Source organism: Hemiscyllium ocellatum, chromosome 10, assembly GCF_020745735.1.
Source record: "Hemiscyllium ocellatum isolate sHemOce1 chromosome 10, sHemOce1.pat.X.cur, whole genome shotgun sequence".
Lineage (NCBI taxonomy): Eukaryota > Metazoa > Chordata > Chondrichthyes > Orectolobiformes > Hemiscylliidae > Hemiscyllium > Hemiscyllium ocellatum.
Window position 1 is genome coordinate 74941883 of NC_083410.1, and position 27357 is coordinate 74969239.

A 27357-nucleotide genomic window follows, 5' to 3' on the forward strand; every position below is an offset into this window, starting at 1 on the left:
CTGAAAAGCAGGTTACACCATTTTTCACACTCCTTTTACAGATTATAGGAGAGGTGCTTCTCTTTGGGTGTGTTAGTTTTGGTTTTCAGAGGGGAGTCAACCTCTGCTTCATAACTCTATCAACATTTTAGCACTGAGATTTTTAAGGAGCAGGACTGGTAACTGGTTGGATGTTGAATTAATTAATTAAAGCAGATTGGTGCTGGCTAGCCGATCACAGAGGATGTCAGCAAAAGAGAGGAAGATAAAAATGAACCAGTTCTGACAAGGGCTTTGAAGCCTTGAGTACATTTTGAAAAAGCTTCTGGACAATGCTGCTGTTTTTTGCTCACTCATTCTTTTGTTTTGATGCATTGTCGATTTGTTCTGATAAGAAAACCCCTCTCTAAGAAATGAGTGAATAATTCTAGAAGTTTACTGGCCCTGTTTGCATTTGTCAGTGACTTTGAAATTCAAGGAAATCGAACAGTTTAATTGGCTGTGAAAAGCTGCATTAACCAAGGATTTCTGAAGGCCTGGGTACCCAACATGAAACTGATGAACTGACAAATCACAATTGTTTATTTATTTCTCTTCATTTATCCTTTAAGCTACATTTGTTTGTATATGGGCAGGGGCTCTAGTTAAAGAAGACTAGGCTGATATCATTGATATTAAGTAGATTGCCTTGTTCGATATGATCATAAGATACAGGAGCTGAATTTAATTGTTTAGTCTCTCGAGTCTGCTCTGCATTTTGATCCTGGCTGGTAGGTTTCTCAAGTCCATTCTCCAGCCTTCTCTCCATAACCCCATATCCCCTTGTTGATCTAACACCTATCTCTATCTTAAATGCACTCAGTGACTTGGCCTCCACAGCCTTCTGGAGCAATGAGTTCTACAGATTAACCCCTCATCTAGCTGAAAAAATGTCACTTTATTTCACTTCAAAAGGGTAGCATCTTCACTCTGAGACTGTGCTCTCACGTCCTAATCTCCTCTATTCATGGAAACATCTTCTCCACATCCACTTTAAGTAAGCCTCTCAGTATTCTCTAAGTTTCACTCAGGCAACCGCAAATCCTTCTAAACTCCATTTAGTACAGACCCAGCATCCTCAACTCCTCTCCTCATATGACAAGTCCTTCATGCTTGCAAACTTTTTCAGGACCTTTCCTTAGATATCAGGCTTAAAACTATTCTCAATATTCCAAATGCAGTCTGACCAGAGCCTGATACAGCCTCAACAGTACATCTCTACCCTTGTATTCTACTACTCTTGAAATTAATGCTAACATTGCATTTGCCTTTCTGACTGCCAACTGAACCTGCATATTAAACTCGAGATAATTCTGAACTAGAACTCCCAAATCCCTTTGTGCTTCAGATTTCTGAAGCCTTTCCCCATTTAGATTTCTCCAGTTTCCCCATTTCCCCTCCCCCCACCTTGTCTCAGTCAAATCCCTCGAACTCAGCACTGCTTTCCTAACCTGCAATCTTCTTTCTGACCTCTCCGCCCCCACCCCACTCTGGCCTATCACCCTCACCTTGACCTCCTTCCACCTATCACATTTCCATCGCCCCTCCCCCAAGTCCCTCCTCCCAACCTTTTATCTTAGCCTGCTGGACACACTTTCCTCATTCCTGATGAATGGCTTATGCCCGAAACATCAAATCTCCTGTTCCTTGGATGCTGCCTGACCTGCTGCGCTTTTCCAGCAACACATTTTCAGCCCATTTAGAAAATAGTCTATGCCTCTTTTCTTCCCACCCAAGTGCACCGCCTCACACTTTCCCACATTCTATTTCATTTGTCACTTCTTTGCCAACTCTCCTAGCCTGTTCAAGTCCTCCTGTAGCTTCTCTGCTTCCTCAACAGGAATAATTGATAATAATTATCAATTTCTGTTCAATTTATAAACTTGGCGTCAAATATCTGTCTTTCTTAAAATGTGGAAAGGAACAACTAAGTGATTTTGATGGTCTTTGTTTGTTTAATTTTACTGTGTTACAAATCCAAGGATAGGTAAGCTGATTTGTTTTTGGCTTGCTGTCTCCACGTTGCTCCATGTCATAGCACTTTAAGCAGAACAGTGATGGTATTGAAAACCAATAAAACAGGCTGAAACAAAATATTACATCACATGGCACAACAAGCACAGGGTATAAAGAAAGAACTTCATGTGCAACTGGCCGCTACAACTAGGGTAGAGCAGACTGGTTGCCTGCTTCAGAAGACATGCCCGGAGAACTGTTAATGGACTGACTGCCTGAGACAGATCATGGTCCATGGGACTTCAAAGCAACTAGTGACATTGTGAGTACGTTCTATTGTTCAATAGTTTAAAATGGTGTGCCACTTTAAGTGAAATGGATGCAAGTTATTGAGCGGAGTCTTGTCTTGCACCCTACCTCTGCACCAGGAAGCCTAGCTTCAAGTTCTGCGTGCTCCAGAGGTGTGCAATAACATTTGTTGATTAGAAAATATCTGCAACTTATTGTGCGTGATTGATATCTGGGCCACAACCTTTAAATACAATTACAGTATAACATACTGTATTACAGTATAACATACTGAACAGAAAGAAACTGATCAAATCTACATTCTACAAAAAGGCAAATTTACACACAGTGATATAATGTACCTTTATAAAGTTTGCAAATAAAATCAATTTTTGAAGAAGAATGGAATGGCAAACTATAGTTAAGAGAGATACAAAATACTGGATTTTTTTTTCAAATGAAAGTTAAGAGGAGATCCAACATGAGATTGTAACACATATCTTGCTAGGGTTATTCGCATAAAACAGATTTCTTTGGTTGAGGAGTCAATGATGAAGGAGCCTCAATTTACTATGATCACTGAGGAGCAGAGAAGTTAGGTAAGCTTTCTCAATAAATTTTGGATGTTTTGTCACAGAGAGTAGTTAAAAAGAAATAATTGCACTTTCTGGAAAATTGCCTAACTATTTGATGCAAAGGATGAGATAGGGAACTGATGAAACAGCAGGTCAGCTGAGTTAATTTTAGATCATTCTAGCTAAGATATTGCAAGGTGCAGTAAAATACAATAATAGTATACAGGCAATTGTTCAACAGTACTTTTGACAATGTAATATTTGCACAGTGTTGTCAGCCTAGTACGTTTGAAGTGATGAATGGGTCCGTCCACCTCTGAGGAGAGAAAGTGATGATTACACATGCTGAAGATCAGAGTTGTGAGTATGGTGCCAGAAAAGCACAGCAGATGAGGCAGCATCCGAGGAGTAGGAGAATCAATATTTTGGGCACACGCCCTTCATCAGGAAGGGCTTATGCATGAAACATTGATTCTCCAGCTCCTTGGATGCTGCCCGACCTGCCGCGCTTTTCCAGCACCATACACTCGACCCTGTGTACTTCTGACTCAAGAGGCAAGAATATTACTAAAGTCAATTTGGAACTGAAAGATCTTCTTTCAATTCACATTACGAAGCTTAAATTAATTAGACACTCCTGTTCAGGATTTTGCAATATCTGATATTATTTAATGTTATAGAGTCATAGAGTCATAAAGATGTACTGCATGGAAACAGACCCTTCGGTCCAACCTGTCCATGCCGATCAGATATCCCAACCCAATCTAGTCCCACCTGCCAGCACCTGGCCCATATCCCTCCAAACCCTTCCTATTCATATACCCATCCAAATGCCTCTTAAACGTTGCAACTATACCAGCCTCCACCACGTCCTCTGGCAGCTCATTCCATACACGTAACACCACCTGCGTGAAAAAGTTGCCCCTTAGATCTCTTTTATATCTTTCCCCTCTCACCCTAAACCTATGCCATCTAGTTCTGGACTTCCTGACCCCAGGGGAAAGACTTTGTCCAATTATCCTATCCATGCCCCTTAGATGTGATGTAACTGTGGATGATTAGGGATGTCTTATACACTTTAATTATCACCTAAAAAAAATCAACTTGTCTAGACCTGGTAAATTTTCCTGTAGGTTGCAAAAGAATAAACAAAATTGGATTATTGAAACTTACCCTTTGTGCAGACAAAGACTGATTACTTTCTCGGAGAGCAAGAGAAGTAAAGTACTGCACACACTGATCCACTTCAGATTGTGGTAGAGAGGCCAGCAGATTTCTGAGCTCATCTTCAATGCAGGAGTTCTATACACAAGAAACACAAGAACAGGATTTTATATATAAAAGCACAATTAATTGCCTGGAAGGCTGCTTAATGAGAAAATTATTGGAAAATTATACATTGCTTCCAGGTTCACAAGATGTTGAATGGGTTCAGAAAAGATTTACAAGGATGTTGCCAGGATTAGAAGATTTGAGTTATAGGGAGAGGCTGAATAGGCTAGGTTGTTTTCCCTGAAGCGTCAGAGGTTTATAAAATCGTGAGGGGCACGGATAGGATAAATAGACAAGTCTTTTCCCTGAGGTGAACAGAGGGGAAATAAAAGGGACCTAAGGGGCAATGTTTTCATGCAGAGGGTGATGTACGTATGGAATGAGCTGATTTAAAAGGCATTTGGACGGGTATACGAACAGAAAACGTTTAGAGGAATACGCGCCAAGTGCTGGGAAATGGGACTAGATTAGGTCAGATAACTAGTTGGCATGAATGAGTTGGACCAAAGGGTCTGTTACCGTGCTGTTAACCTCTATGAATTGAGAGTGTGTTTATGGAAAAAGCACAAGTAGGTCAGGCAGCATCCAAGGAGCAGGAAAATCGACATTTTGGACCAGAGTCCTTCATCAGGAATGAGACTGGGAACCTTTGGGGTGGGGAGATAAATGGGAGGGGAAGGGGGGGGGGGGGGTTGTGGGGCGGGGAGAAGGTAGCTGAAAGTGCAATGGTTGGATGGAGGTGGGGGTAAAGGTGATACTTCAGAGAGGAGGGTGGAGCGAATAGGTGGGAAGGAAGATTGACAGGTGAGACAGGTCATGAGGGCAGTGCTGAGCTGGAAGGTTGGAACTGGGGTAAGGTGGGGGGAGGGGTAATGAGGAAACTAATGAAGTCCACATTGATGCCCTGGGATTGAAGGGTTCCGAGGCAGAAGATAAGGCATTCTTCCTCCACGTTGGGTGGTGAGGGAGTGGCGATGGAGGAGTCCAAGACCTGCATGTCCTCGGCAGAATACGAGGAGAAGTTGAAATGTTCGGCCGCGGGGTGGTGGGGTTTATTGGTGAGGATGTCCCAGAGATGCTCTCTAAAGCACTCTGTGAGAAGGCGTTCAGTCTCCCCAATGTAAAGGAGATTGCATCGGGAACAATGGATACAATAAATGCCTTGTGGAGGTGCAGGTAAAACATTGATGGATGTGGAAGGCTCCTTTGGGACCTTGGACAGACGTAAAGGTGGGGGTGGGGAGTGGGGGGGGGTGTAGTGTGGGCACAGGTTTTGCAATTCCTGTGGTGGCAGGGGGAAGGTGCCAGGAAGGGAGGGTGGCGTGGGCCTGACCAGGTACTCACGAAGGGAACAGTCTTTGCAGAAAGCAGATAGAGGTGGGAAGGGAAATATATCCCTCATCATCCGCCAACATTTCCACCACTTAAAAACGGATCCCACCACCATGGATATATTTCTTTCCCCATCCCTATCTGCAAAGACCGTTCCCTCTGCAAATACCTGGTCGATCTGTGTCCACTAACAAGCCACCCTCCCTTCCTGGCACCTTCCCCTGCTACCGCAGGAATTGCAAAATCTGCACTCACACCTTCCCCCTTACCTCCGTCCAAGGCCCCAAAGGAGGCTTCCATATCCAAAGTTTCACCTGCACTTCCACACATCATTTACTGTATCCGTTGCTCCTGATGCGGTCTCCTCTGGCCTCATAGGTCAAAATTGTTGGAAGTAGCCGAAAACATAAGCTCCAGAAATGCAGTTGTCACATTTGGATTCAATGTCACAAGAAGCTCAAATATCATGACTGCGCTGATTGACATCCCATCTTCAAATGTCAACTCCACACTCTGCCTCTCTCAGCATCCAATTGCAGAGCACAACTTTAACCAATACATCTTACACTGATATGGAGGTGCAGGTGTTGGACGGAGGTGGACAAAGTTAAAAATCACACAATATCAGATTATAGTTCAACAGGTTGTAGGTTTTGATTCATTAATATGTAAATCCCAGACTGCTTTAAAGTCACATTCCAGAGATAACAAGGTTTTAAAGAAAAAAGGTGACATCTCAGCTCAGACAATGCATTAAAGGTGTGAGGTCCTATGTTGTTGCAAGTGTGTCAGTAGTACATCAATTATCTCTGCTTTTCAAGCTCTGCCAGACAATGCTCCTTCCAGTTTACCCGCAAAGTTAATCAAACTGAGTTTTGAAAATTTCCTTAAAACTAGAGGGAGAACTCTGCCATTTGCTGGAAATCCTTTGCATTCCCAGTTCCATGTTTGAAGTGTAGCAAAGAATCTGCTTTGTCCTTGACTTGTATTATTTACTAATGTTACACCCCAAATCTTCATTGCCTCTGTTTCAAATCCCTTCCTGGTCAAGAGCTCTCACACCTTGTCATGACTTGCTGGGGTATGATTTGGAGGTGTTTACCACAACTGTTGACGGTCATCACACTCTCAACTATCAGAACATTTAGTGACAAGTACCATGTACAGCAGGAGAAGTGTTGATAGCACAGGTATAGGCAGTCCCATGGTCTGATGCTAACTCCCTGCTTGTTCTCCTCCAGATTGTGATTGTACAGGGTGGAAGGTTCTCCTTCCGTGGGATGATCAGAAGCGATACCCCCAACTGGCGAAGTATGACTATACTGGAAAGTCAGTAAACAAGTAGTATTGGCTTGTTGTTGTCAGCTTTCATTTTTAGTAAATATATGCATGCTGCATGCATGAATACAAGAAACAACCATCTGTTGTGAGTTCTTAACATGCTCATGGAACCTGTTTATGAACCTGCATAACTTTCCACAATGTGGGCAAGGACTGAACTACAGACCCACAAAATGCTGAATGACTTTATGCGTTGAGGGTAAGTAAAACTTAACATTAGAATGGCCACATACTATGGAGATAATTAGACATTAGACTGCATGAGTGCATTGTGTGCATTCACCATGACAACTCAGGAATTTTCAACATCCCAAGGTTTTGGGAGGCTGACAGATGGGTTGAAAAGGTTAAAGGACACAGGACATGCAGCATGAGGTACAGCTGAAAAGCACTAAAGCCTGTGGAAATCAAGGGTTTGATCCCTCCAAATTCCTCTGCATAGTATTTTCCCATTATAGTCTTTTTCTACTATGAAAACAATGCACAAGAGAGGACAAGATCATTTCATACATTGCACTGCCCTTGCCCATCTCTTTATAGTTGAGCCATGGCCTTCTGCCTTTGGTTCCCCTTTAGTCACGCCTGGCCATCCATTTAACAGCTGAATGGCAAGACAGCCATCAAATCACAGCATTTCCCTGAGTGTTGAAGCACTGACTGAGAACTCCACAGCATTGTCTCTGCTTTTGAGCTGCAGCATGAGCCCAACCCAGTTATCCTCAGAACAATCGAGTAAAAGGTGAGGTCTGCAGATGCTGGAGATCAGAGCTGAAAATGTGTTGCTGGTTAAAGCACAGCAGGTCAGGCAGCATCCAAGGAACAGGAAATTCGACGTTTCGGGCCAGAGCCCTCCTGATGAAGGGCTCTGGCCCGAAACGTCGAATTTCCTGTTCCTTGGATGCTGCCTGACCTGCTGTGCTTTAACCAGCAACACATTTTCAGCGCTATCCTCAGAACAAGCTGGGTTCCAAATCAGCCATGATGAAGACCTTCAACCTGTACTTTTGTTGCTGCTTGGTCAAGGTCTGTGATCTAGAGGGGCTCAGAATTAAGTAATTGACTGCTGAGTACATAAAATAATAACATAATTTGAAACAGATTTTCATATCTTATGATGGACCGTATTATGCAAAGTTTATGAATCACTTATTATTTACCTTATTCAATACAAAACATTGACAAGTCAATCAAATATCATCATGCTCTATAAGCTGTCCAAAGGAATCATCGACCTCATTTAAGAAACTGGTGAACAGCACCATGTATTTAAAAATCTAGAATACAATTATGCTACTATAGTAAGGGTTATACAAAGCAGCTTTGCTTGCACAAACACAAATGTCAATGCAAATCCAGATTTAAAATCTGGTAAAATGGCATTGCCACTCCCTTCTCCAAGGAACTTCATTCAACTTTGTTTCTGTAATTCTGATTACCATTAATTCTAGAATGGCCCTACAACAGCAGCATCAGCATGAATTGAAACGGCTTCACACCAGCATTACTGCTGCTATATACTAATTCAACTCCACTTTACACAAACAGTATCACTTTGCTGAAAATGACAGATAACAAGCAATACAAATAGATTTACTGACCTCAATTATTCTTGGTGATGGAGGATGTAAAAAAAAGCGAAAGTCAACATCTTGTGATCTGGCTAGCCCAATACTTGTTTTCTGATCTAATGCTTGGGCTAGCGTTCTGTACTGATAATCTGCAAACAAAGAAAATATATGCTACTATGGTATGGTTATACAAAGCAGTTTTGCTTGCACAAACACAAATATCAATGCAAATCCAGATTTAAATCTGGTAACATGGCATTGTCACTCCCTCCTCCAAGGAACTTCATTCAACTTTGTTTCTGCAATTCTGATTACCATTAATTCTGTGGTTAGCACTGCTGCCTCACAGCGCCAGAGACCCGGGTTCAATTCCTGCCTCAGGTAACTGTCTGTGTGGAGTTTGCTCCGGGTGCTCCAGTTTCCTCCCACAAACCAAATATGCAGGTTAGGTGAATTGGCCATGCTAAATTACCCGTAGTGTTAGGTGAAGGGGTAAATGTAGGGGAATGGGTCTGGTGGGTTGCTCTTCGGAGGGTCGGTGTGGATTTGTTGGGCCAAAGGGCCTGTTTCCACACTGTCAGTAAGTACGCAATCTTAATACTAATATTGTGTTGATAGTGAACACTCTACTAAACCGATTTTCACGCAAAGTTAGAATGATATTATATTTTTATGAGAAATTACAAACCATTACAAATCGTACAACACTGGACATTCTTCATCATGTCTTTCCTACTGCTATTGGAAGCATTATCAAATAATCCCTTTTGTACTTTTCCTATCCTCCTTCAAACTTCTCCCTTTCAGGTGTTTGTTCTTTTAACATTATATTTGAACCTACTTCCAGTACCCTTTCAGTGAGTGCTTTCTAGATCATAAACAACCAATACATAAAGAAATTTCATCTTATTTCCCCATCGGATCTTTTTTAACAAATGCTTTAGATCTTTGTATTGATCGACAATTCTCCCGCAAGTGGAAGAAGCTTCTCCATTTTTTTATCAAAGCACCTCATAATTTAGAATGTCTCTTTTAAAACATCCAATTATGCTCTGCTTTAAGAAGAATAATTCCAGCTTCTCTGGTCTTACCAATTAATTGTAGTTACTGATAGCTTTTTCCTTTAAATTCCCTCTAAAGTCTTGACATTTAACTGAAAGTATGATATCCAGAATTGGACAAAATAATGTTGCTGAGGTCTAAACAGTTATATCTATGAAGGTTATTATAATTTCGTATTTTTAAAGCCAAGGACTTCAAGTGCTTTAACAACCTGATCCAATCTGTAGTGACTTATACTGAGGTCAGCTAGGTGGATTTCGTAGAATAAGAGTTCCCTGATTGGGGCTGTTAACCTGGCCCAATTGGAAGTCCTGGCTGACACAGACATGTCAGGGGTTCTGTTCACTCCAGGAGCCAGCTATGAGCTAGCTGGGTCAGTGTCATGTACTATGCACGTGTAAATAAAGTGTGACTTTGTGAAGGAATACTGGCCTTTGTGGAGTTATTTCGAGGCAACAAGATTAAAAAAATGGCCCCGAAGAGATTAATTCGCAATAGTCATCTTTGAGTTGGGGTAAGCTTTCTGGCATCATACTGCTATTTGGGAGGCTTGACTTGTTTGATCCTGCCAAAGACTGGGCCCAGTATATGGAAAGCATGCATTATTCTTTGAGAAATTATATTGGGACAGATGAAAAGCAAAAAATAATTCTCCTGACAGCAGTGGACCCGTAGCTTTTTCAATCGGTGCTGGGTCCGCTACTTTTCATCATTTATATAAATGAGTTGGATGCGAGCATAACAAGTATAATTAGTAAGTTTGCAGATGACACCAAAATTGGAGGTGTAGTGTACAGCAAAGAAGGTTACCTCAGATTACAATAGGATCTTGATCAGATGGGCCAATGGGTTGAGATGTGGCAGATGGAGTTTAATTTAGATAAATGCGAGGTGCTGCATTTTGGGAAAGCAAATCTTAGCAGGACTTTATACACTTAATGTTAAGGCCCTAGGGAGTGTTGCTGAACAAAGAGACCTTGGAGTACAGGTTCATAGCTCCTTGAAAGTGGAGTCGCAGGTAGATAGGATAGTGAAGAAGGCATTTGGTATGCTTTCCTTTATTGGTCAGAGTACTGAGTAGAAGAGTTGGGAGGTCATGTTGCAGCTGTACAGGACATTGGGTAGGCCACTATTGGAATACTGCATGCAAATCTTGTCTCCTTCCTATCTGAAGGGTGTTGTGAAACTTGAAAGGGTTCAGAAAAGATTTACAAGGATGTTACCAGGGTTTGATGATTTGAGCTATAGGGAGAGGTTGAATAGGCTAGGGCTGTTTTCCCAGTAGTGTTAGAGGCTGAGGGGCAACCTTACAGAGGTTTATAAAATCATGAGGGGCATGGATAGGATAAATAGGCAAAGTTTTTTTTCCCTGGGGTGGGGGAGTCCAGAACTGGAGGGTATAGGTTTAGGGTGAGAGGAGAAAGATATAAAAGGGGTGATGTTTTCACGCAGAGGGTGGTATATGTATGGAATGAGCTGCTGGAAGAAGTGGTGGAGGCTAGTACAATTGCAAAATTTATACAGCATCTGGATGGGTATATAAATAGGAAGGGTTTGGATGGATTTGGGCCAGGTGCTGGCAGGTGGGACTAGATTGGGTTGGGATATCTGGTTGGCATGGACAAGTTGGACCAAAGGGTTTGTTTCCGTGCTGTACATCTCTATGACTATGACCTGAGGCACCCTGGAAAGTCCACCAACAAATAGTTTGGAACAGTTAAATTGCTTAGCAACATCCAATCAGAACTAATCAAAAGAAACGTCTAGTTCCATAGTCACCCAGTTCTAAAGGAGGTTGATACTGGTGCAGCTGCACAAGTGATCACTGAACTAGACTTTACCAAGATTTGCTTTGGATTCCAACAATTAAGTTTTCGTAACACCTTGGCCAGGTTGAGAACCTAAACCAGGGAACCCTACAGTTAAGGGTACAACTTTGGTCCCGGCCTCTTATGAAAAGCAGCAAGTTTACTAGACCCAAGTCTAGTAGGCTTGGGTCCAAGCTTGAAAGGATGGAATTGGTTAAGAAAGATTCAACTTGATTGGATTACCATCTTTTGATGAGAAAATGGCTGCCTGAGTGAAATCCTAATGAAATACCTACAAGTTCTTTTTCTCTCAGTAAAGTCTAGGGACTATTAAACAGTCCAAGACCACTTTACATGTTGACCATGAAGCAATTCCACAATGCTGCAAGGCCTGTCCAGTGCCATTTGTCTTGCACGAAGAAGTAGAAGCAGAAATCAGGATGCTGGAAAACAAAGGAATCATCAAACCAGTTCAGTTTGCAGAATGGGCAGTACTGGTCATACCAAATGTGAAGCCTGATGGATCGGTTCACCTTTGTAGGATTTCAAACAAACAGTAAACCACTTTTCGCAGTTGGATAACTATTCAATCCGTTCCTCGAGGACTTAAAGGCAAAACTGGTGTGAGGGGAAATAACTTTAGGATTTCTCCCCACATTATGTGCTACAGAGAATAAAAGTAAGATGATAGGGAAGGATTGTACTTGGCTTAAGGCATGCAGTAAAAAGGAGGGATTCAACGTTTGGACCAATAGCATCAGTTCTGAAGCAAGTATTCTGCAGAAATTTAGATTTCCAGAAGGCATGCGATAAAGAGCCACGTCAATGGTTGTTGTGAAAAATAAAGAATCATGCTGTAGGATATAAAATATTATGAATAAAAATATTGGTTAACAGGAAATAGATGATAGCTTTGTCTTAGCCAAACAAAAATAGAAATTGCTGGAAAAGCTCAGGTCAGGCAATAAATGATTAAATTCCATCCAAATAAGTTGAATTTGATTGGTCAGGTAATTATGTTCCAGTACTCTGCCTGATTGTGAAAGCTTCTGAAAAAAAATTAAGGTTTTTCCATAAATTAATTTTAATTAAAGCTTGAAATTTAACCCAGCCTTCACATTAAAATAAAATAAAGAACTGTGGATACTGTTCTTTGGTCTATACTGGAAATTTGAACCAAAAACAGAAATTACTGAAGAACCTCAGTGGATTTCACAGTATCTGTGGTGATATGGCAGAGTTAATGCGTCGACTCCAGTAACTCTTACTCATAACTTCTTCAGAAATGTTAATTCTGCTTTCTCTCAACAGATGTTGAAGGCTTGCTCAGTTTCTCCTGCAATTTGTTTTTCTTCGAACTCTCACATTTCCAACAGCAAAGAAAATCTACTCTAAAGTCTGGTTGAAGATTTGTAGCTCGGGTGTCCGTTGTTGTGGTTCTGTTCGCCGAGCTGGAAGTTTTTGCTGCAAACGTTTCGTTCCCTGGCTAGGGAACATCATCAGTGCTATTGGGGCCTCCTGTGAAGCGCTGCTTTGATGTTTCTTCCGGTATTTATAGTGGTTTGTCCTTGCCGCTTCCGGGTGTCAGTTTCAGCTGTAGTGGTTTGTATATGGGGTCCAGGTCCATGTGTCTGTTAATGGCGTTTGTGGATGAATGCCATGCCTCTAGGAATTCCCTGGCTGTTCTCTGTCTGGCTTGTCCTATGATGGTAGTGTTTTCCCAGTCAAATTCATGTTCCTGGTTGTCTGAGTGTATGGCTACTAGGGATAGCTGGTCGTGTCGTTTTGTGGCTAGCTGATGTTCATGGATGCGGATTGTTAGCTGTCTTCCTGTTTGTCCTATATAGTGTTTTGTGCAGTCCTTGCATGGTATTTTGTAAACTACGTTAGTTTGGCTCGTGCTGGCTATTTGGGTCCTTTGTTCTAGTGAGTTGTTGTCGGAGTGTGGAAGTTGGCTTGTGTGCTGTTATGAGTCCTAAGGGTCGCAGTAGTCTGGCTGTCAGTTCTGAGACGCTCCTGACGTATGGTAGTGTGGCTAGTCCTTTTGGTTGTGGCATGTCCTCGTTCCGTGGTCTATCTCTTAGGCATCTGGTGATAAAGTTGCGCGGGTATCCGTTTTTGGCGAATACCTTGTATAGGTGTTCCTCTTCCTCTTTTCGCAGTTCTGGTGTACTGCAGTGTGTTGTGGCTCTTTTGAATAGTGTCCTGATGCAGCTTCGTTTGTGTGTGTTGGCGTGGTTACTTTCATAGTTTAGGACTTGGTCTGTGTGTGTTGGTTTCCTGTGTACCCTTGTGGTGAATTCTCCGTTGAGTGTTCTCTCTACTAACACGTCTAGGAATGGGAGTTGGCTATCCTTTTCCTCTTCTCTCGTGAATCGTATTCCTGTGAGTGTGGCGTTGATGATTCCGTGTGTTTTTTCTATTTCAGTGTTTTTGATGATTACAAAGGTGTCATCGACGTATCTGATCCAGAGTTTGGGTTGGATTTGTGGTAGGGCTGTATGTTCTAACCTTTGCATAACTGCCTCTGCTATGAGTCCCGAGATTGGTGATCCCATGGGTGTTCCGTTGATTTGTTCGTATATCTGATTGTTGAATGTAAAGTGTGTGGTGAGGCACAGGTCTAGTAGTTTAAGTATGCCGTCCTTGTTGATAGGTTCGGCCTCCTGTGTTCTGTTATGTATGTCCAGTAGGTTGGCTGTTGTTTCTCTGGCTAGGGTTTTGTCAATTGATGTGAACAGTGCCGTCACGTCGAATGATACCATGGTTTCTTCTTTGTCTATGTGTGTATTCCTGATGATGTCCAAGAATTCCTGTGTTGATTGTATGGAGTGTTTGGATCCGCTGACTAGGTGTTTCAGTTTTTGTTGTAGTTCTTTGGCCAGTTTGTATGCTGGTGTCCCTGGTAGTGATACTATGGGTCTGAGTGGGATGTCTGGTTTGTGGCATTCATCCACAAACTCCATTAACAGACACATGGACCTGGACCCCATATACAAACCACTACAGCTGAAACTGACACCCGGAAGCGGCAAGAACATCCATCAACAGACACATCGACCTGGACCCCACATACAAACTACTACAGCTGAAACTGACACCCGGAAGCGGCAAGAACAAACCATTATAAATACCGGAAGAAACATCAAAGCAGTGCTTCACAGGAGGCCCCAATAGCACTGATGATGTTCCCTAGCCAGGGAACGAAACGTTTGCAGCAAAAACTTCCAGCTCGGTGAACAGAACCACAACAAAATCAACTCTTCCTAGTATTAATAACACTTTGTATGAAAAGTTCCTTACAAATTTTTCCCTTCACTCTGCTACTATGAATTCCAAAAACTAATAATCCTTGTTACTGATCATGTTGAAGTGACTATGCTGATACTACTGTATCTTTAAGCACTTATTTAAACAAACAAATTCAGAACTGCATTATGACAATAGTTAATTCAATGGCTCCGACACCATAATTATAAATAAAACAGAAACATATCAATTTGTGGGCTGCAGCAATCAAATATCCTGTCACCCATTAACCTAAAGCATGGTATTATGTCACTTAAAGTTTGAAAATTATTTCTCCGTTCTTTAATCTAGGTTCAAACAATGAATAAAGTGATTACCTGAACAGTATGACTATCTCAGTTGCAGCACCTAACAATTCAGAAGTATAAAATTTTACAAGCAAATGGAATTGTGAACTTTCCATTGTATGATTTAGTCCTTAGATAAGCACATGGACGATGATGGGATTGTGTAGAGGGATGAGTATAGATTAGTTCACAGGTCTGTGCAACATCGAGGGCCAAAGGGCCCCTTCTGCGCTGTACTGTTCTATCTTCTAATACAACTTGAAGAGGTAACACGCTGCACTCCAGATTTATTAATGGGATAGGCCGCTACCTGGTGCAATAAATTTACATTGACTGTTATTTTAATGAAAGATTACAACATTCTGATTTCATAATTTACCTTTTATAATTTTTTAAAACTGTCAGATTCTCTCTCAAACTCCTTTACTGCAAGAAGAACAACCCTAACTTCTCCTCATTGTAGCAAAATTGCCTCAAACCTAGAACCATTCTGATAAAACCCCTGTACACAATCCATGACATTAACTTGTTCCCTAAGTATGGTGACCAGAAATGGATAGGTTTAGCCAAACTAATTTCTCTCTTTGTGGTAAATATCTGTATTTATGAAATACAAGCTCCTAAAATATTTGGTAACATTTCTCTTAATTTGTTCTGCTATCTTCAAAAGGTTATTCTATGACTCCCAAGGTCTAGGCACACAAGCCTTCAGATCCCTTTATCTAAGTACATTTTTGGAACTATGCCAATAAATCAATATATTGCCTCTCCTTGGGTCTTTTTTTCAAAACTTATCATTTCATAGTTCTAGACCAACCACATATATTGGGTGGCTAGAAGAGTAATCCAGATGTTAGAGATTTTGCAGCAAGCAATTTGCACCCTGATTCTCGAAAGCATTCCCGCCATATACATGGCACAAGTCCGAACTGTGATAGAAAATTTTGCACTTGCTTCAATGTATTAAGATCCAGTATTAATCAAGAAACTCGTTTGCATACATAACAACTTATTTCATTGACACCCCCTCCACGTCATACATTCATCACTGATGCACCATGGCAGTAGTATGTGCTGACTATAAGATGCACAATACCAACTTGTCAAGACAAAGTCACCTTATGAACCTGCAATCTTGTCACCTGGAAAAAAACCTGCATGGAACCCCATCAGTCTACAAAGTATATTCCACCTTACTCTCAAATTCGGTATCATTCCTTCATGATTGATCGATTAAATTCTTGAAGCCCTCTTCCTAACAGCATTGTGGGTGTAACTAAACTAGTGATTCACAGAGGTGCTCACTATCTTCTTAAGGATTACTTTTGATAGGTTGCTTGTCCTGTTAATGACACCCAGGTACTATGAATAGCTAAATTAATGACAAAATTTGGAAAAAGAAAGTTAAGTAAACTCATCTAATACTATAAAATTGATTATTGCTGAAAAATAAAGATACAATATAACTGTTGTTTTTCATTTGTGTTAGCATTTCTTGTGAGTTGTCTCAATGATTGCAAGATTAAAAGCTTCAGTCAAATTTGTTCATTTTCAGAGTCACAGCAATGTTACAGCGCAGGAGGAGGCCATTTGGTTCATCGTGCCTGCACCAGCTTGTTAAATGAGCATTATTGTGAGCCAATCTCCTGCTTTTTTCTTGAACATAACTTTTTTCTCCACATAATAATCCAATGCTCTCTTGAATGCCTCAATTGAACCATATTCCACCACACAGCCAGGTAGTGCATTCAGAGCCTAAATAGCTGAATGAAATAAAGTTTTTCCACTTCACCCTTGCGCCTTTTGCAGATTTAAATCCATGCTCTCTTCTTCCTGTTCCATTTACAATCAAGAACACTTTTGCCCCATCTGTCTAGCCTGCTGAATATTTTGAAATCCGATCTCTTCTGAGCTTTCTTCACTTCATGAAGATCAGTTCAAACTTCTTCAATCTATCTTTCTAACTGAAGTTCCTCATCCCTGGAACTAATCTTCTAAATTGCTTCTGCACGCTTCAATGCGTTTACACCCTTCGACATATAACGTGGTGCCAAGAACTGGACACAATATCCCAACTGTAGTCTCACAATTGTCCAATACAAGTTCAACATAATCTCCTTTTGTACTCTATACCATTTTAATAAAGCTGAGGATAGTGCACACCTCACTTATTGCTATTTCTACTTGCCCTTACACATCCAGTCTTATGTGCACATACACCACGTCCCTTTGCTCCTATTATTTTTCAATGTTCTTCTGACCAAAATGTATCTCATCACACCTGCCTATATTGAAACTCATTTGCTCTACCCACCAACTTGTTTGGATCCTTCTAGAGATCTATACTGTCTATTCACCTCAAGAATCCTCTGTCACGAGAGCTCCTCCTTTCTTCTTCCTTTCTTTCTAAGTGGCTGAGCCGATTGCAGCACTGACTGCACACTCTTGATGATCTAGCACCCTTATTAGTTTCCAAAATGGAAAACAGATTTGAGAGTCTGATGATTGGGGACTCTTGCAGCACCTGCCTCATTTATCCTTCCTTCCTCTGGGTTCTTAGGCTGGAGTATGGCCACTGTTCTGAACATTCCTGATGAAGGGCTCCAGCCTGAAACATTGATTTTCCTGCTCCTCTGATGCTGCCTGACCTGCTGTACTTTTCCAGCAACACATTCTCAACTCTGATCTCCAGCATCTGCAGACCTCACTGTCTCCACTGTTCTGAACATGCTATCCTTGTAAAGCTCAGCATTGGGCATGTGCCGCTGATATACTGCAAATGGCAGAACCTTTAGGAAAAGAACAGACAGATGGATTGGGTACAGGTCCACAGTTCCCTACAAGTGACAATACAGATAGCCAAGGTGATTAAGGAGGCATTTCGCATTCTTGCTTTCATTGATAGGGTATGGAGTACAAGAGTTGGAAAACCATGTTTCAGCTACATCAAACCTTTGCTAGACCACATTTAGAGTATTGTATGCAGTTTTGGAGATCATACTATCAGAAGGGTGTCAAAGCTTTGGAGAGAGTGCAGAGAAGGTTCATGAGGATGTTGCCTGGTCTTGAGGGCATTGGCTGTGAGGAAAAGTTAAAAAGACTAGGACTGTTTTCACTGGAAAGATGGCAGCCGAGAGAAGATGTAATAGTGGTCTTCAAAATTATGAGAGGCAGAGATGGATAGCCAGAGACTTTCTCCCAGGGTTAAGTTTCAATTACAAGGGGGTAGAGGTTCACGGTAGAGAGGGAAACTTTAAGGGAAATGTCCAGGGAATCTTTTTATGCAGAGAGTGATAAGAGCCTGGAACACACTGCCCAAAGAGATAGTAGAAGCAGGCATGTTGGTGAGATTTAAGTGACATCTGGATGGTAATATGTATCCGGAGGGAATAGATTGATACAGACCGAATAAGGGCAGAATGTTTGTTTTTTTTTCAGTTTCGTTAGGGCAGATGATTGGTATAGGCTTGGAGGGCCAAAGAGGCTGTTCCTGTGCTGTGCTCTTCTGTTCTTTGACTTCAGCTGTTGTTCAAGCTCTGAAACCAGGACGTCAGGTTTCTACAGCAGGAAGCTATTCCTGCTCACAAGATCAACTAGGAGCCCAATAGGATGCTTGACTTCTCACTTTTACAAGCCACACATTCCACTTGACTAACTTGTACTGCCATGTTCCCTTGCACTTCCTTCAGTTCCCTTGTACCATCTTTATTCTACTTCCCTTATTCTACTTTGTTTACTTGTATTACTTTATTATGTCACATTCACTTATCCCTGTGTTTTATCATTAGTTCCAAAAAACATTTTTAATCACAAAAAAAATCAACCCATGATGTTACTGTTTGATTTTTTTCCCTCTGAATCAACATTCCCCCAAAATTGCAGCTGTTAAACTGTGCCTCCTTTCTTGCTGCTGTACTGAATGTTAGCATTAAGCATTCCTAAGTCAGATACAGCCTAAGAAAATTAGTGTGAAACGTCTATTGTACTTATGGAGTTTTTCAGTATTCTTCAGAAAAGAATCTAGAATATGTTACATTCAAACCAAGTTCACATGGGTTCACCCTTTAGGGTTTAACTAAATTTGGGGAATATAACATTATGCAGTTAATCAAGATGTGCAAAATCAGTTGGAAGTCCCGTATGAGCTGAGTAGATAGAAAAGGTTGATTTTTCATTCCAGTCCATTATTATTGAGATGAAGCAATTCAATGGAGCTCAGCAGAGGGCAGCTGAGACTTGTCTGATGAGACTTCGCTTGTTGGTCAGGAATGAATATGGGGAGGCTAATAAAGTTGAGTTCTTGTAGAACCAGCTCATTCTTACCCAGGGGAATGTTCAGAAAACAATAAACAAATCTTGCCATGCTGAAAAGTCACCAAAAAAAAAGAGTAATCAGATTTAACAACGCTGAAGATGCAGGCCTTGGATTGGGCTAGAAATTAAGATGTAGTTTATCAATTTTTATACTTAAAGGCTGAGCAGAAAGAAAATTTTAAAAGTTAGCTTTCTGCCAACAGTCAAGCTGTTGTAGCAGAGTTAGGTTGTTCTCAGTCAGAGGGAACCTACGATCTGTACGAAAGAACCTACGAAAGAAAGCACCTTGCCTTTGCTTCACCAGTATTTATTGGTTCTGTCTGTTGGAATACTGGAGAAGTGCACGTAAGGACGTATGGAAAAGACGTATTGCGTGACATAAAGCCGTGTCATTGCAAATCTGAATCTACACCTTTGTTTATCCGGATCTTTGGCAAAACTAAACAAATCCATATGCCAGAACTAAAGGGTTTAGCACTAAATTGGACAGAGTAGCAATAATGGATCTGATTTTTTTGAAAACAATGCCATATTTTTAATTTGGCTTTTGGGAAAAAAAGGATTGGTATAAAATTTACTATGGGCAGCATGCTGGCACAGTGGTTAGGACAGTGGTCTCACAGCGCCAGAGACCCAGGTTTAATTCCCGCCTTGGGCAACTGACTGTGTGGAGTTTGCACATTTCCCCAGTGTCTGCGTGGGTTTCCTCTGGATGCTCCAGTTTCCTCCCACAGTCCAAAAATGTGCAGGTTAGGTAAATTGACCATGCTAAATTGCCCGTAGTGCTAGGTGCAGGGGTCAATGTAGTGGATTGGGTCTGGTTGGGTGTGCTTCGGCAGGTTGGTGTGGACTTGTTGGGCTGTAGGGCCTGTTTCCACACTAAGTAATCTAATCTAATCTATTCCTTGGATCAGTTTTAATTCAAGGTTCATACCCACTAGGAATTAGATATGAACTTTCTAAGCTTGTTTTATGTATGCTGCTCTTATAATTGGCCAACAAGTTTTCATTCTATTAGGCTGGCACAAAGATGATAAAAGATGATAAGATGACATAAAATTTCAGATTCACCACATTATATTTTACATTCTATCTTCTTCTCTTTCAAATTTAATTTATCTGATTACCTTACATATAAAATGCTCTGGTTTAGCAAATCTAAATAATTCCAAGAAAAAGATACTACATTGGGTAGTCAAAATAATTCAAGTTTGTGCCAGGAAAGATGGGATAAATTTTATTTTGTTAAAGGAATCTTCAATGTAAGCTGTTGAATTGTGTCCTTTGTATGTTGCAAACCTCTATGGTTTATTTTACACTTTAGAATTTGTCATTTCTTTGCTGAAGCTTAAATACTAACTCTGAAAGTGTATGGAAGATAGTAATTAAGAACAAAGGTTACAATGATAAAATATATCAATTAGGTTTGAACATCTAGTTCTTATTTTTACCGTGCCAGTGATACTTCTTTGCCAGTTCCTGAACAGCCTGCACACGTACTGCTTTACATGTAGATTGTGTCCGTTTTAGAAGAAGCCACAAATCAGAATCATGGCTTTCCACATCCTGTCTTAAGTAATGTTCTATAAAAACAAAACAAAATGTCAGATAAAGAGTTTAATGGGTTGCTTACATATCTTCAAATGTAATCTGTGACTCATTAATGTTTCTTATTCTATGAAAATAAACAATTGTGGAAGCAAGACAACTTGCACAACAAAAGCAATTGTGAGTGAGTCAACTCATCCTATATAAGTGCCAGATTGGAATGCAACCCAAAGACATCAATTAATTTCAGGATTCTGCCCAAGAAGCAAGGAAATAGCTTAAAGTCTATGACAATAAAATCAAAATCACTGTATTCAAGGAGGAGAAGAATGGTGAGAGAACAAAACACTCGATTCAAATAAAAATCAAATAAACTGCACATTATGATCTCATAATACTGAAAAAAATATTCACCCAAGTGAACTGGCCTCTTGTGGTGCAGTGATAGTTCCTCTATTGCTGAGACAGATTACAAGAGTTCGAATCCCACCTGCTTCAAAAGGAATGTCACTACATCTCGGAGCAGGTAGATTAAAAAAAGACCCAGACTTAAACCAGGCTTGATAAGTTTAATTTTTTATTTACTGCAGAAATCAGCATCTCAACATATTTACACGAGACTACTTTTAACAACAAAGCAAAGCACCTTCTTAAAAGAAACGAAGAAAAAAAACTATAACACCCTATGCAGAAACTACAGGAATTTTCTCATTACAAATATCAGAAAATAAATTCCTTTCACCCAGCAATAAGCTTACAGGTGCTCGAACTTCACTGAAGAGTTGCCCTATCTACACATTAAAGTTTCCTACTTGGCTGGCACAACTGTAATCAGTTTACTTTTGTCAAATTTTTGCCGTGAATTACTTGTTATTAGTTTTTTTTTTAAATTTAACTTGTCTCCCAGGAACCCTTTAAAAAAATAAACCACTAACACCGCTCTCAGAATATTCAACATGGATTCATTTAACTTATGTATTAAAAAGCAGACACATAGAAAACTAGGCAGTGTAGACCTGCTCTGCCATTTGGTATGATCATAGTTCTAACTCAAAGCCATATTTCCCCTTTCTTCACATAATCTTTAACATCTAAAAATTTATCAATCATTGACTTGAATATACTCAGTGACCCAGCTTCCATAACCTTCTTAGAATCATAGAATCCCTACAGTGTGGAAACAGGCCCTTCGGTCCAACAAGTCCATACCAACTCTCCAAAGAGTAGCCCACCCAGACCCATTCCCCTACCCTACATTTATCCCTGACAAATGCATCCAAGCTACATATCCCCAAACTGGACAATTTAGCACGGCCAATTCATCTAACCTACATGTCTTTGGATTGTGGGAGGAAACCGAAGCACCTCAAGGAAATTCACGCAGACACTGGGAGAATGTAAAAGTTCCACACAGTCCACTGAGGCTGGAATCGAACTTGGATCCCTGGCGCTGTGAGGTAGCAGTGCTGCCACTGTGCTGCCCAATATAGTAGTGGAATGAAAAGGTTCATCATTCTCCAAGTGAAGAAATAATTCCTCATCTCAGCCCCAAATGGCCCAGCCGATAATAGAGAAATTGGGACCCTGTGGGAAACATCCTCCCTGCATCTAGTCTGTCCAACTCTATTAGAACTTTACACATTTCAATCAGATTCCCCTCTCATTATTCTGGTGTATAGAGGCCCAGTTGAACCAATCTCTCTTCATAGGTCTGCCCAGCCATCCTGAACATCAGGCTAGTGAGCCTTTGAAACTCTGACTCTGTGGCAAGCATATCTTCCCTTCGGTAGAAAGGCCATAACTGGATATCATATTCCAGGTGTGGGTCTTACAAATACTCTGAACAACTGCAGTAAGGCATCCCCTATTTCCGAACTCAAATCCTCTTGCAATGAAGTCTAACATACCGTCTGCTTTCCTAATCCTAAACACCTGCCTGTTTATTTTCATTGACTGGTGTACAAGGACACTAGATCCATTTGAAAATCCGTATTTCCCGATGTATCACCATATAAATAATATTGTGCCTTCCAGTTTTCCACATGTATCCACCTGATACTACAACTACCATGTGTTTGCCCACCCACTCTTGGACAAGATTGCCCTGAAGCCTCTTTACATCCTCCTCAAAATTCTCAATCTCACCTATTTTTGTGTCATCGGCTAACTTGGAAATATTGCATTTGATTCCCTGATCTTAATCATTTTTGTATATTGTGAACAGCGAGGACTAAGCACCGATCCTTGCGGTACACCACTGTTCACCACCTCCAATCCAGAAAAAGACTTGTTTATTCCAATAATCTGGCTCATAGACCAGAAACAATCTCAATCCATGCCAATATTACCTCCAATGCCCTGTGCTTCAATTTTGTTCACTGGCTTCTTAAGTGTATCAAAAGCGTTCTTGAAATCTAAATACACCACAAACACTGGTTCTTATTTATCTATTCCAATAGTTACATCCTTGAAAAACTCTAGAAGATTATTTTATCACGAGTTCCCTTTCATAGATCTATGCTGACTTGGTCTAATATTGTTCATGCTTTCAAAATGTTGTTATCACATTTTTTACTAGCATTTTCCACATTATGTGAGGCAACTGTGCTGTAATTCCCTTTCTCTCTTGCCATGAATTGGAGGTGCCAATGTTGACTGGGGTGGACAAAGTTAAAAATCATACAACACCAGGTTATAGTCCAACAGGTTTATTTGGAAGCACTACCTTTCAGAGTGCCACTCCTTCATCAAGTGGTTGTGGGGAATAACATCATGCTCACAGAGTTTATAGCCAAAGGAGTCCAATGTCATGGAGGTGTGATACAGTAAACAATCTTAGATTAAAACTTCCATCTTTTATAAATTGGATATGCTGGTTTCTGTTCATTGATATTTAAATCCCAGAGCCTCTTTTAAATTACATTCTCAAGATAGCTCAACTTTTTAAACAATAGCGGTGATGTCTGTTTGTGTCCCAATGCTATGCCAGACTAACAAATCCTCTGTATAGTTTTACATGGATTCATGCAGTTTTTGAGTAAAGCAAAATGTAATTCTGCAATAACAAATTCACCCTATAAGTTTATATGTGCGCGCATGTAGGAGTGACAGATTGAGTGTCTGCGTGATGGGGTATGTGTGAGAGGGTGCGTGTGTCCTTGTGAATGAGGGGGGTATATGTGGATGTGTGAGTATGTTGGTGTGTGTGTGTGTGTGTGTGTGTGTGTGTATATATATATATATATACACACACACACACACACACACACACACACACACACACACACACAACTTGGCTATCAGCCTTTGCTTGGCCACTTTGTGCTGTTGCTTGCCCCAAACTCCGCGTTGGATGCTAGTCACCTGAAGATGAAGCCGAATGTCCCGGACTGCTGAAGTGTTCCCCGATTGGGAGGGAACACTCTTACCTGGAGATTGTTGTGCGGTCTCCATTCATCTGTTGTAGCGTCTGCTCGTTCTCGCCAATGTATCATGCCTCAGGGCATCCTTGCCGGCAGCATATGAGATAGACCACTTTGGCCGAGTCACAGGAGTAATCGCCGTGTACATGGTGGGAGGTGTCCCCACGTGTAATGGTGTTATCCGTTTCGATACTTTGACACTATAGAATACTGGCTGCATCGTAAGTGCTGAACTGAGTGAGAAATGAATACAACACTGCACTGTGGAGAGGGCCACTAAGCAAAAAAGGCAGTCTTATGTAGACCTTCCAGTGGAGATTGTCATGAATCAGTTACTATGTCTCCATACAAGTATCATCTCAGGACTAGCACTGACAGAGGCCCTTCCACGCATCATGTCCGTGCCAATCAAAACAACCATCTACTTATTGTCATCCTATTTTCCAGCCTTCAATGCCTTGGAAAGCAAATGCACATCTAAATACTTCTCAAGTGTTATGAGGGTTTCTGCCTCTACTATCCTTGCAGGCAGTGAGCTCCAGATTCCCATAGCCCTCTTGGTGAAAACATTTTTCCTCACTTCACATCTAAACCTCTGTCCCTTACAATGAAATCTATGCCTCTTTGTCAGTGCTGTCTCCATGAAGGGGTGAAGTATCTTCCCGTCTTTCTTATCTATGCCCCTTAATTTTATACGTAGAATCACAGAATCCCCACAGTGTGGAAACAGGATATTTAGCCCAAGTCCACGATGACCCTCCGAAGAGTAACCCCTACCCTGTTACCCTATGTTTACCCCTAACCAATGCACCTAACTTACATATCCTTGAACACTATGAGCAATTTAGCATGGCCACTTCACCTAACCGGTATCTCAATCATATCCTCTATCAACTTCCTCTGCTCTAGGGAAAACAACCTCAGTCTGTGCAAGCTCTCTTCATTTCTGAAACTCTCCTTCCCAAGCAATGATCTGATAAATCTCCTCTACACCCTCTCCAGTGCTATCACACCCCTTGTAATAATGTGCTTCCAGAATTGTGTACAATTAGCTGCAGCATAAACCAATATTTTACACGGTTCCAGCATAACTTCTCTGCCCTTAAACTCTGTTCCTCAACCAAAGAAAGCAAGCACACTATATCTCTTCTCAAACATTTTATCCACATGTTCTGATACCTAAAGGGATTCATACACATGTACACTGATACGCTTCTGATCCTTGGTGTTTCCCAGGATTGATCATGTACTACCTTGCCTGGTTTGTCCTGTCCAAGTGCATTATTTTATGTTTATTCAGATTAAGTTCCACTTGCCACTAACCAGTCCATCTGACCAGCCCATCTATAGTCTCTTGTAACCTAAGGCTATCCTCCTTCACAATTTTGCACCCCACTAATTGTCTACGAACTTACTGATCAATGATCCCCTTGCACCCAGACTTCCGTCAGAAAAACACCAGACACCCTCAACCATCAACCTCTGCTTCCTGTTACCCAGCCAACTGTTGATCCAATGAGTCATTTCCTCAGATCCCATCTGTTCTTTCTTTGGCTATCAGCCTCCTATGTAGGACCTTATCAAAAGCCTTGCTAAGACATCAAAAGCATTGCCGTCATCTGCACACCTGGTCACCTTTTCAAAAAATTAAATCAAGTTGGTCAAACAAAGCAATGCAGATGGTTCTTAAATAACCCCTGCCTTTCTAAGTGCAAATGAATTCTGTCCTGCAGAATTTCTTCCAAATTTTCCCAGTACAGAGTTTAAACTGATTTGCTCTTTTATTCTTTGCTCCATTCTTGAATAATGCTATCATCGCTGTCCTTCTCTTGAGGCCAGAAAATAATTGAAAATTTTTAAAGTGCATCTGTTAAATCCTCCCTTCCTTCATTCAACAACCCAGGAGACATTTCATCCAGCCCTTAAGATGGATTTATTTTTAAACCTGTCAGACCACTCAGAATGTCATCTCTGTTTATGCAAATGTATTTAACTGTCATGTAGATCTTCTCCCTGAACTTTATACCCATTTCAGCCCTTTTACTAGTGAACACTAACCCAAAGTATTTAATCAGATTCCTACCAATATCTTCCGGCAGTATGCATAAATTACCACTGCGGTCTTGTTCATTCACCTGTACTCCAGTTGACCTTTCTCAAGGTTAACATCCTCCAATGTAGTATGCTTTGCCCCATGAACCTCAAGTTCCAGTCGTCTCCAGCGACCCATTTTGTGCAGAACACAACAGACATAGGGAACCCTCACTTAGGGATAACAAGAAAACTTTGGTCAAGACACTGAATTGCATTTTTGTGAGGTCAATGGCCTACTGGTTGTCCTTCTTCCGAGATGGCAGTGGTTCTAGTTCACTTGACCTTAAGTTGTGGTGTTTTCTCTTGGGACATTTGCTGGTACTAAAATGAAATAAAGATGTCATAGATCTGAAACAAACACTAATTGCTGGCAAAACTTAACAGTTCTGGCAGCATCTGTGTGAAGGAAGTAGAGTTAACAATGCAAGTTCCATGATTGTTCATCATAACTCACCAATGACATGAGCTACAACTGCAATAGATTCAGAATGAATGGATCACAGTCAGAAAACGTAATGGTTGCCTGAAGGAACCATGAAGGATGAATGCATACACGCTGGATATAAAGACCATAAGAAATAGGAACAGGAGTAGGCCATTTGGATGACGGATAATCCGGTATTCCTCACATCCACTTTCCTGCCTTGATTTCCCTCCTAAGAATCTATCTCAACCATAAACATAGTTGAGGACTCTGCCTCCACAGCTCTCAGTGGCAATGAGTTCCAAAGACACTCAACCTTCACGGAAAGAATTGCTCCTCATCTCAGCCTTCATACTAAGGCTATGGCTGCTAGTCCCAGACTCTCCTAGGAGGGGAAAAATAGTTGTTGTGGTGGGTAATTTTAACTTCCCTTAGATTGACTGAGAGTCAGTACTTGCTAGTGGCATGGATGAGGCAGGATTTGTAAGGATCATTCAAGAGGGTTTCTTGACCTGGTTTTGGGAAATGAGCCCAGGCAGGTGAGTGAAGTTTCAGTGGGGGAACATTTTTGGAGTAGTGACCATAATACCATGAGTTTTAAGATACTCACGGATAGGGATAACAGCAGTTCTCAGGTGATGGTATTAAATTGGGGAAAGGTGAAGCACAACATTCGGCAGAATTGGAGAATTTTGATTGGACACAGTGTTTGAGGGTAAATTTACATGGAACATGTGGG

The 27357-nt window shown here is 41.1% G+C and overlaps 1 protein-coding gene across 5 annotated transcripts in view; it reads right to left on the reverse strand.

Moving 5' to 3' along the window:
• Positions 1 to 27357, reverse strand: part of serac1 (serine active site containing 1) — a 163663-nt gene that overhangs the window by 99162 nt on the left and 37144 nt on the right. For all 5 annotated transcript variants that reach the window (XM_060831614.1, XM_060831615.1, XM_060831619.1 and 2 more), the window contains exons 5-7: positions 20582 to 20713; positions 8381 to 8499; positions 4011 to 4139 (exon numbers count right to left, since the gene is read on the reverse strand). In XM_060831614.1, the coding sequence (XP_060687597.1) occupies positions 4011 to 4139; positions 8381 to 8499; positions 20582 to 20713 (380 nt within the window). The remainder of the gene's footprint in view (positions 1 to 4010; positions 4140 to 8380; positions 8500 to 20581; positions 20714 to 27357) is intronic.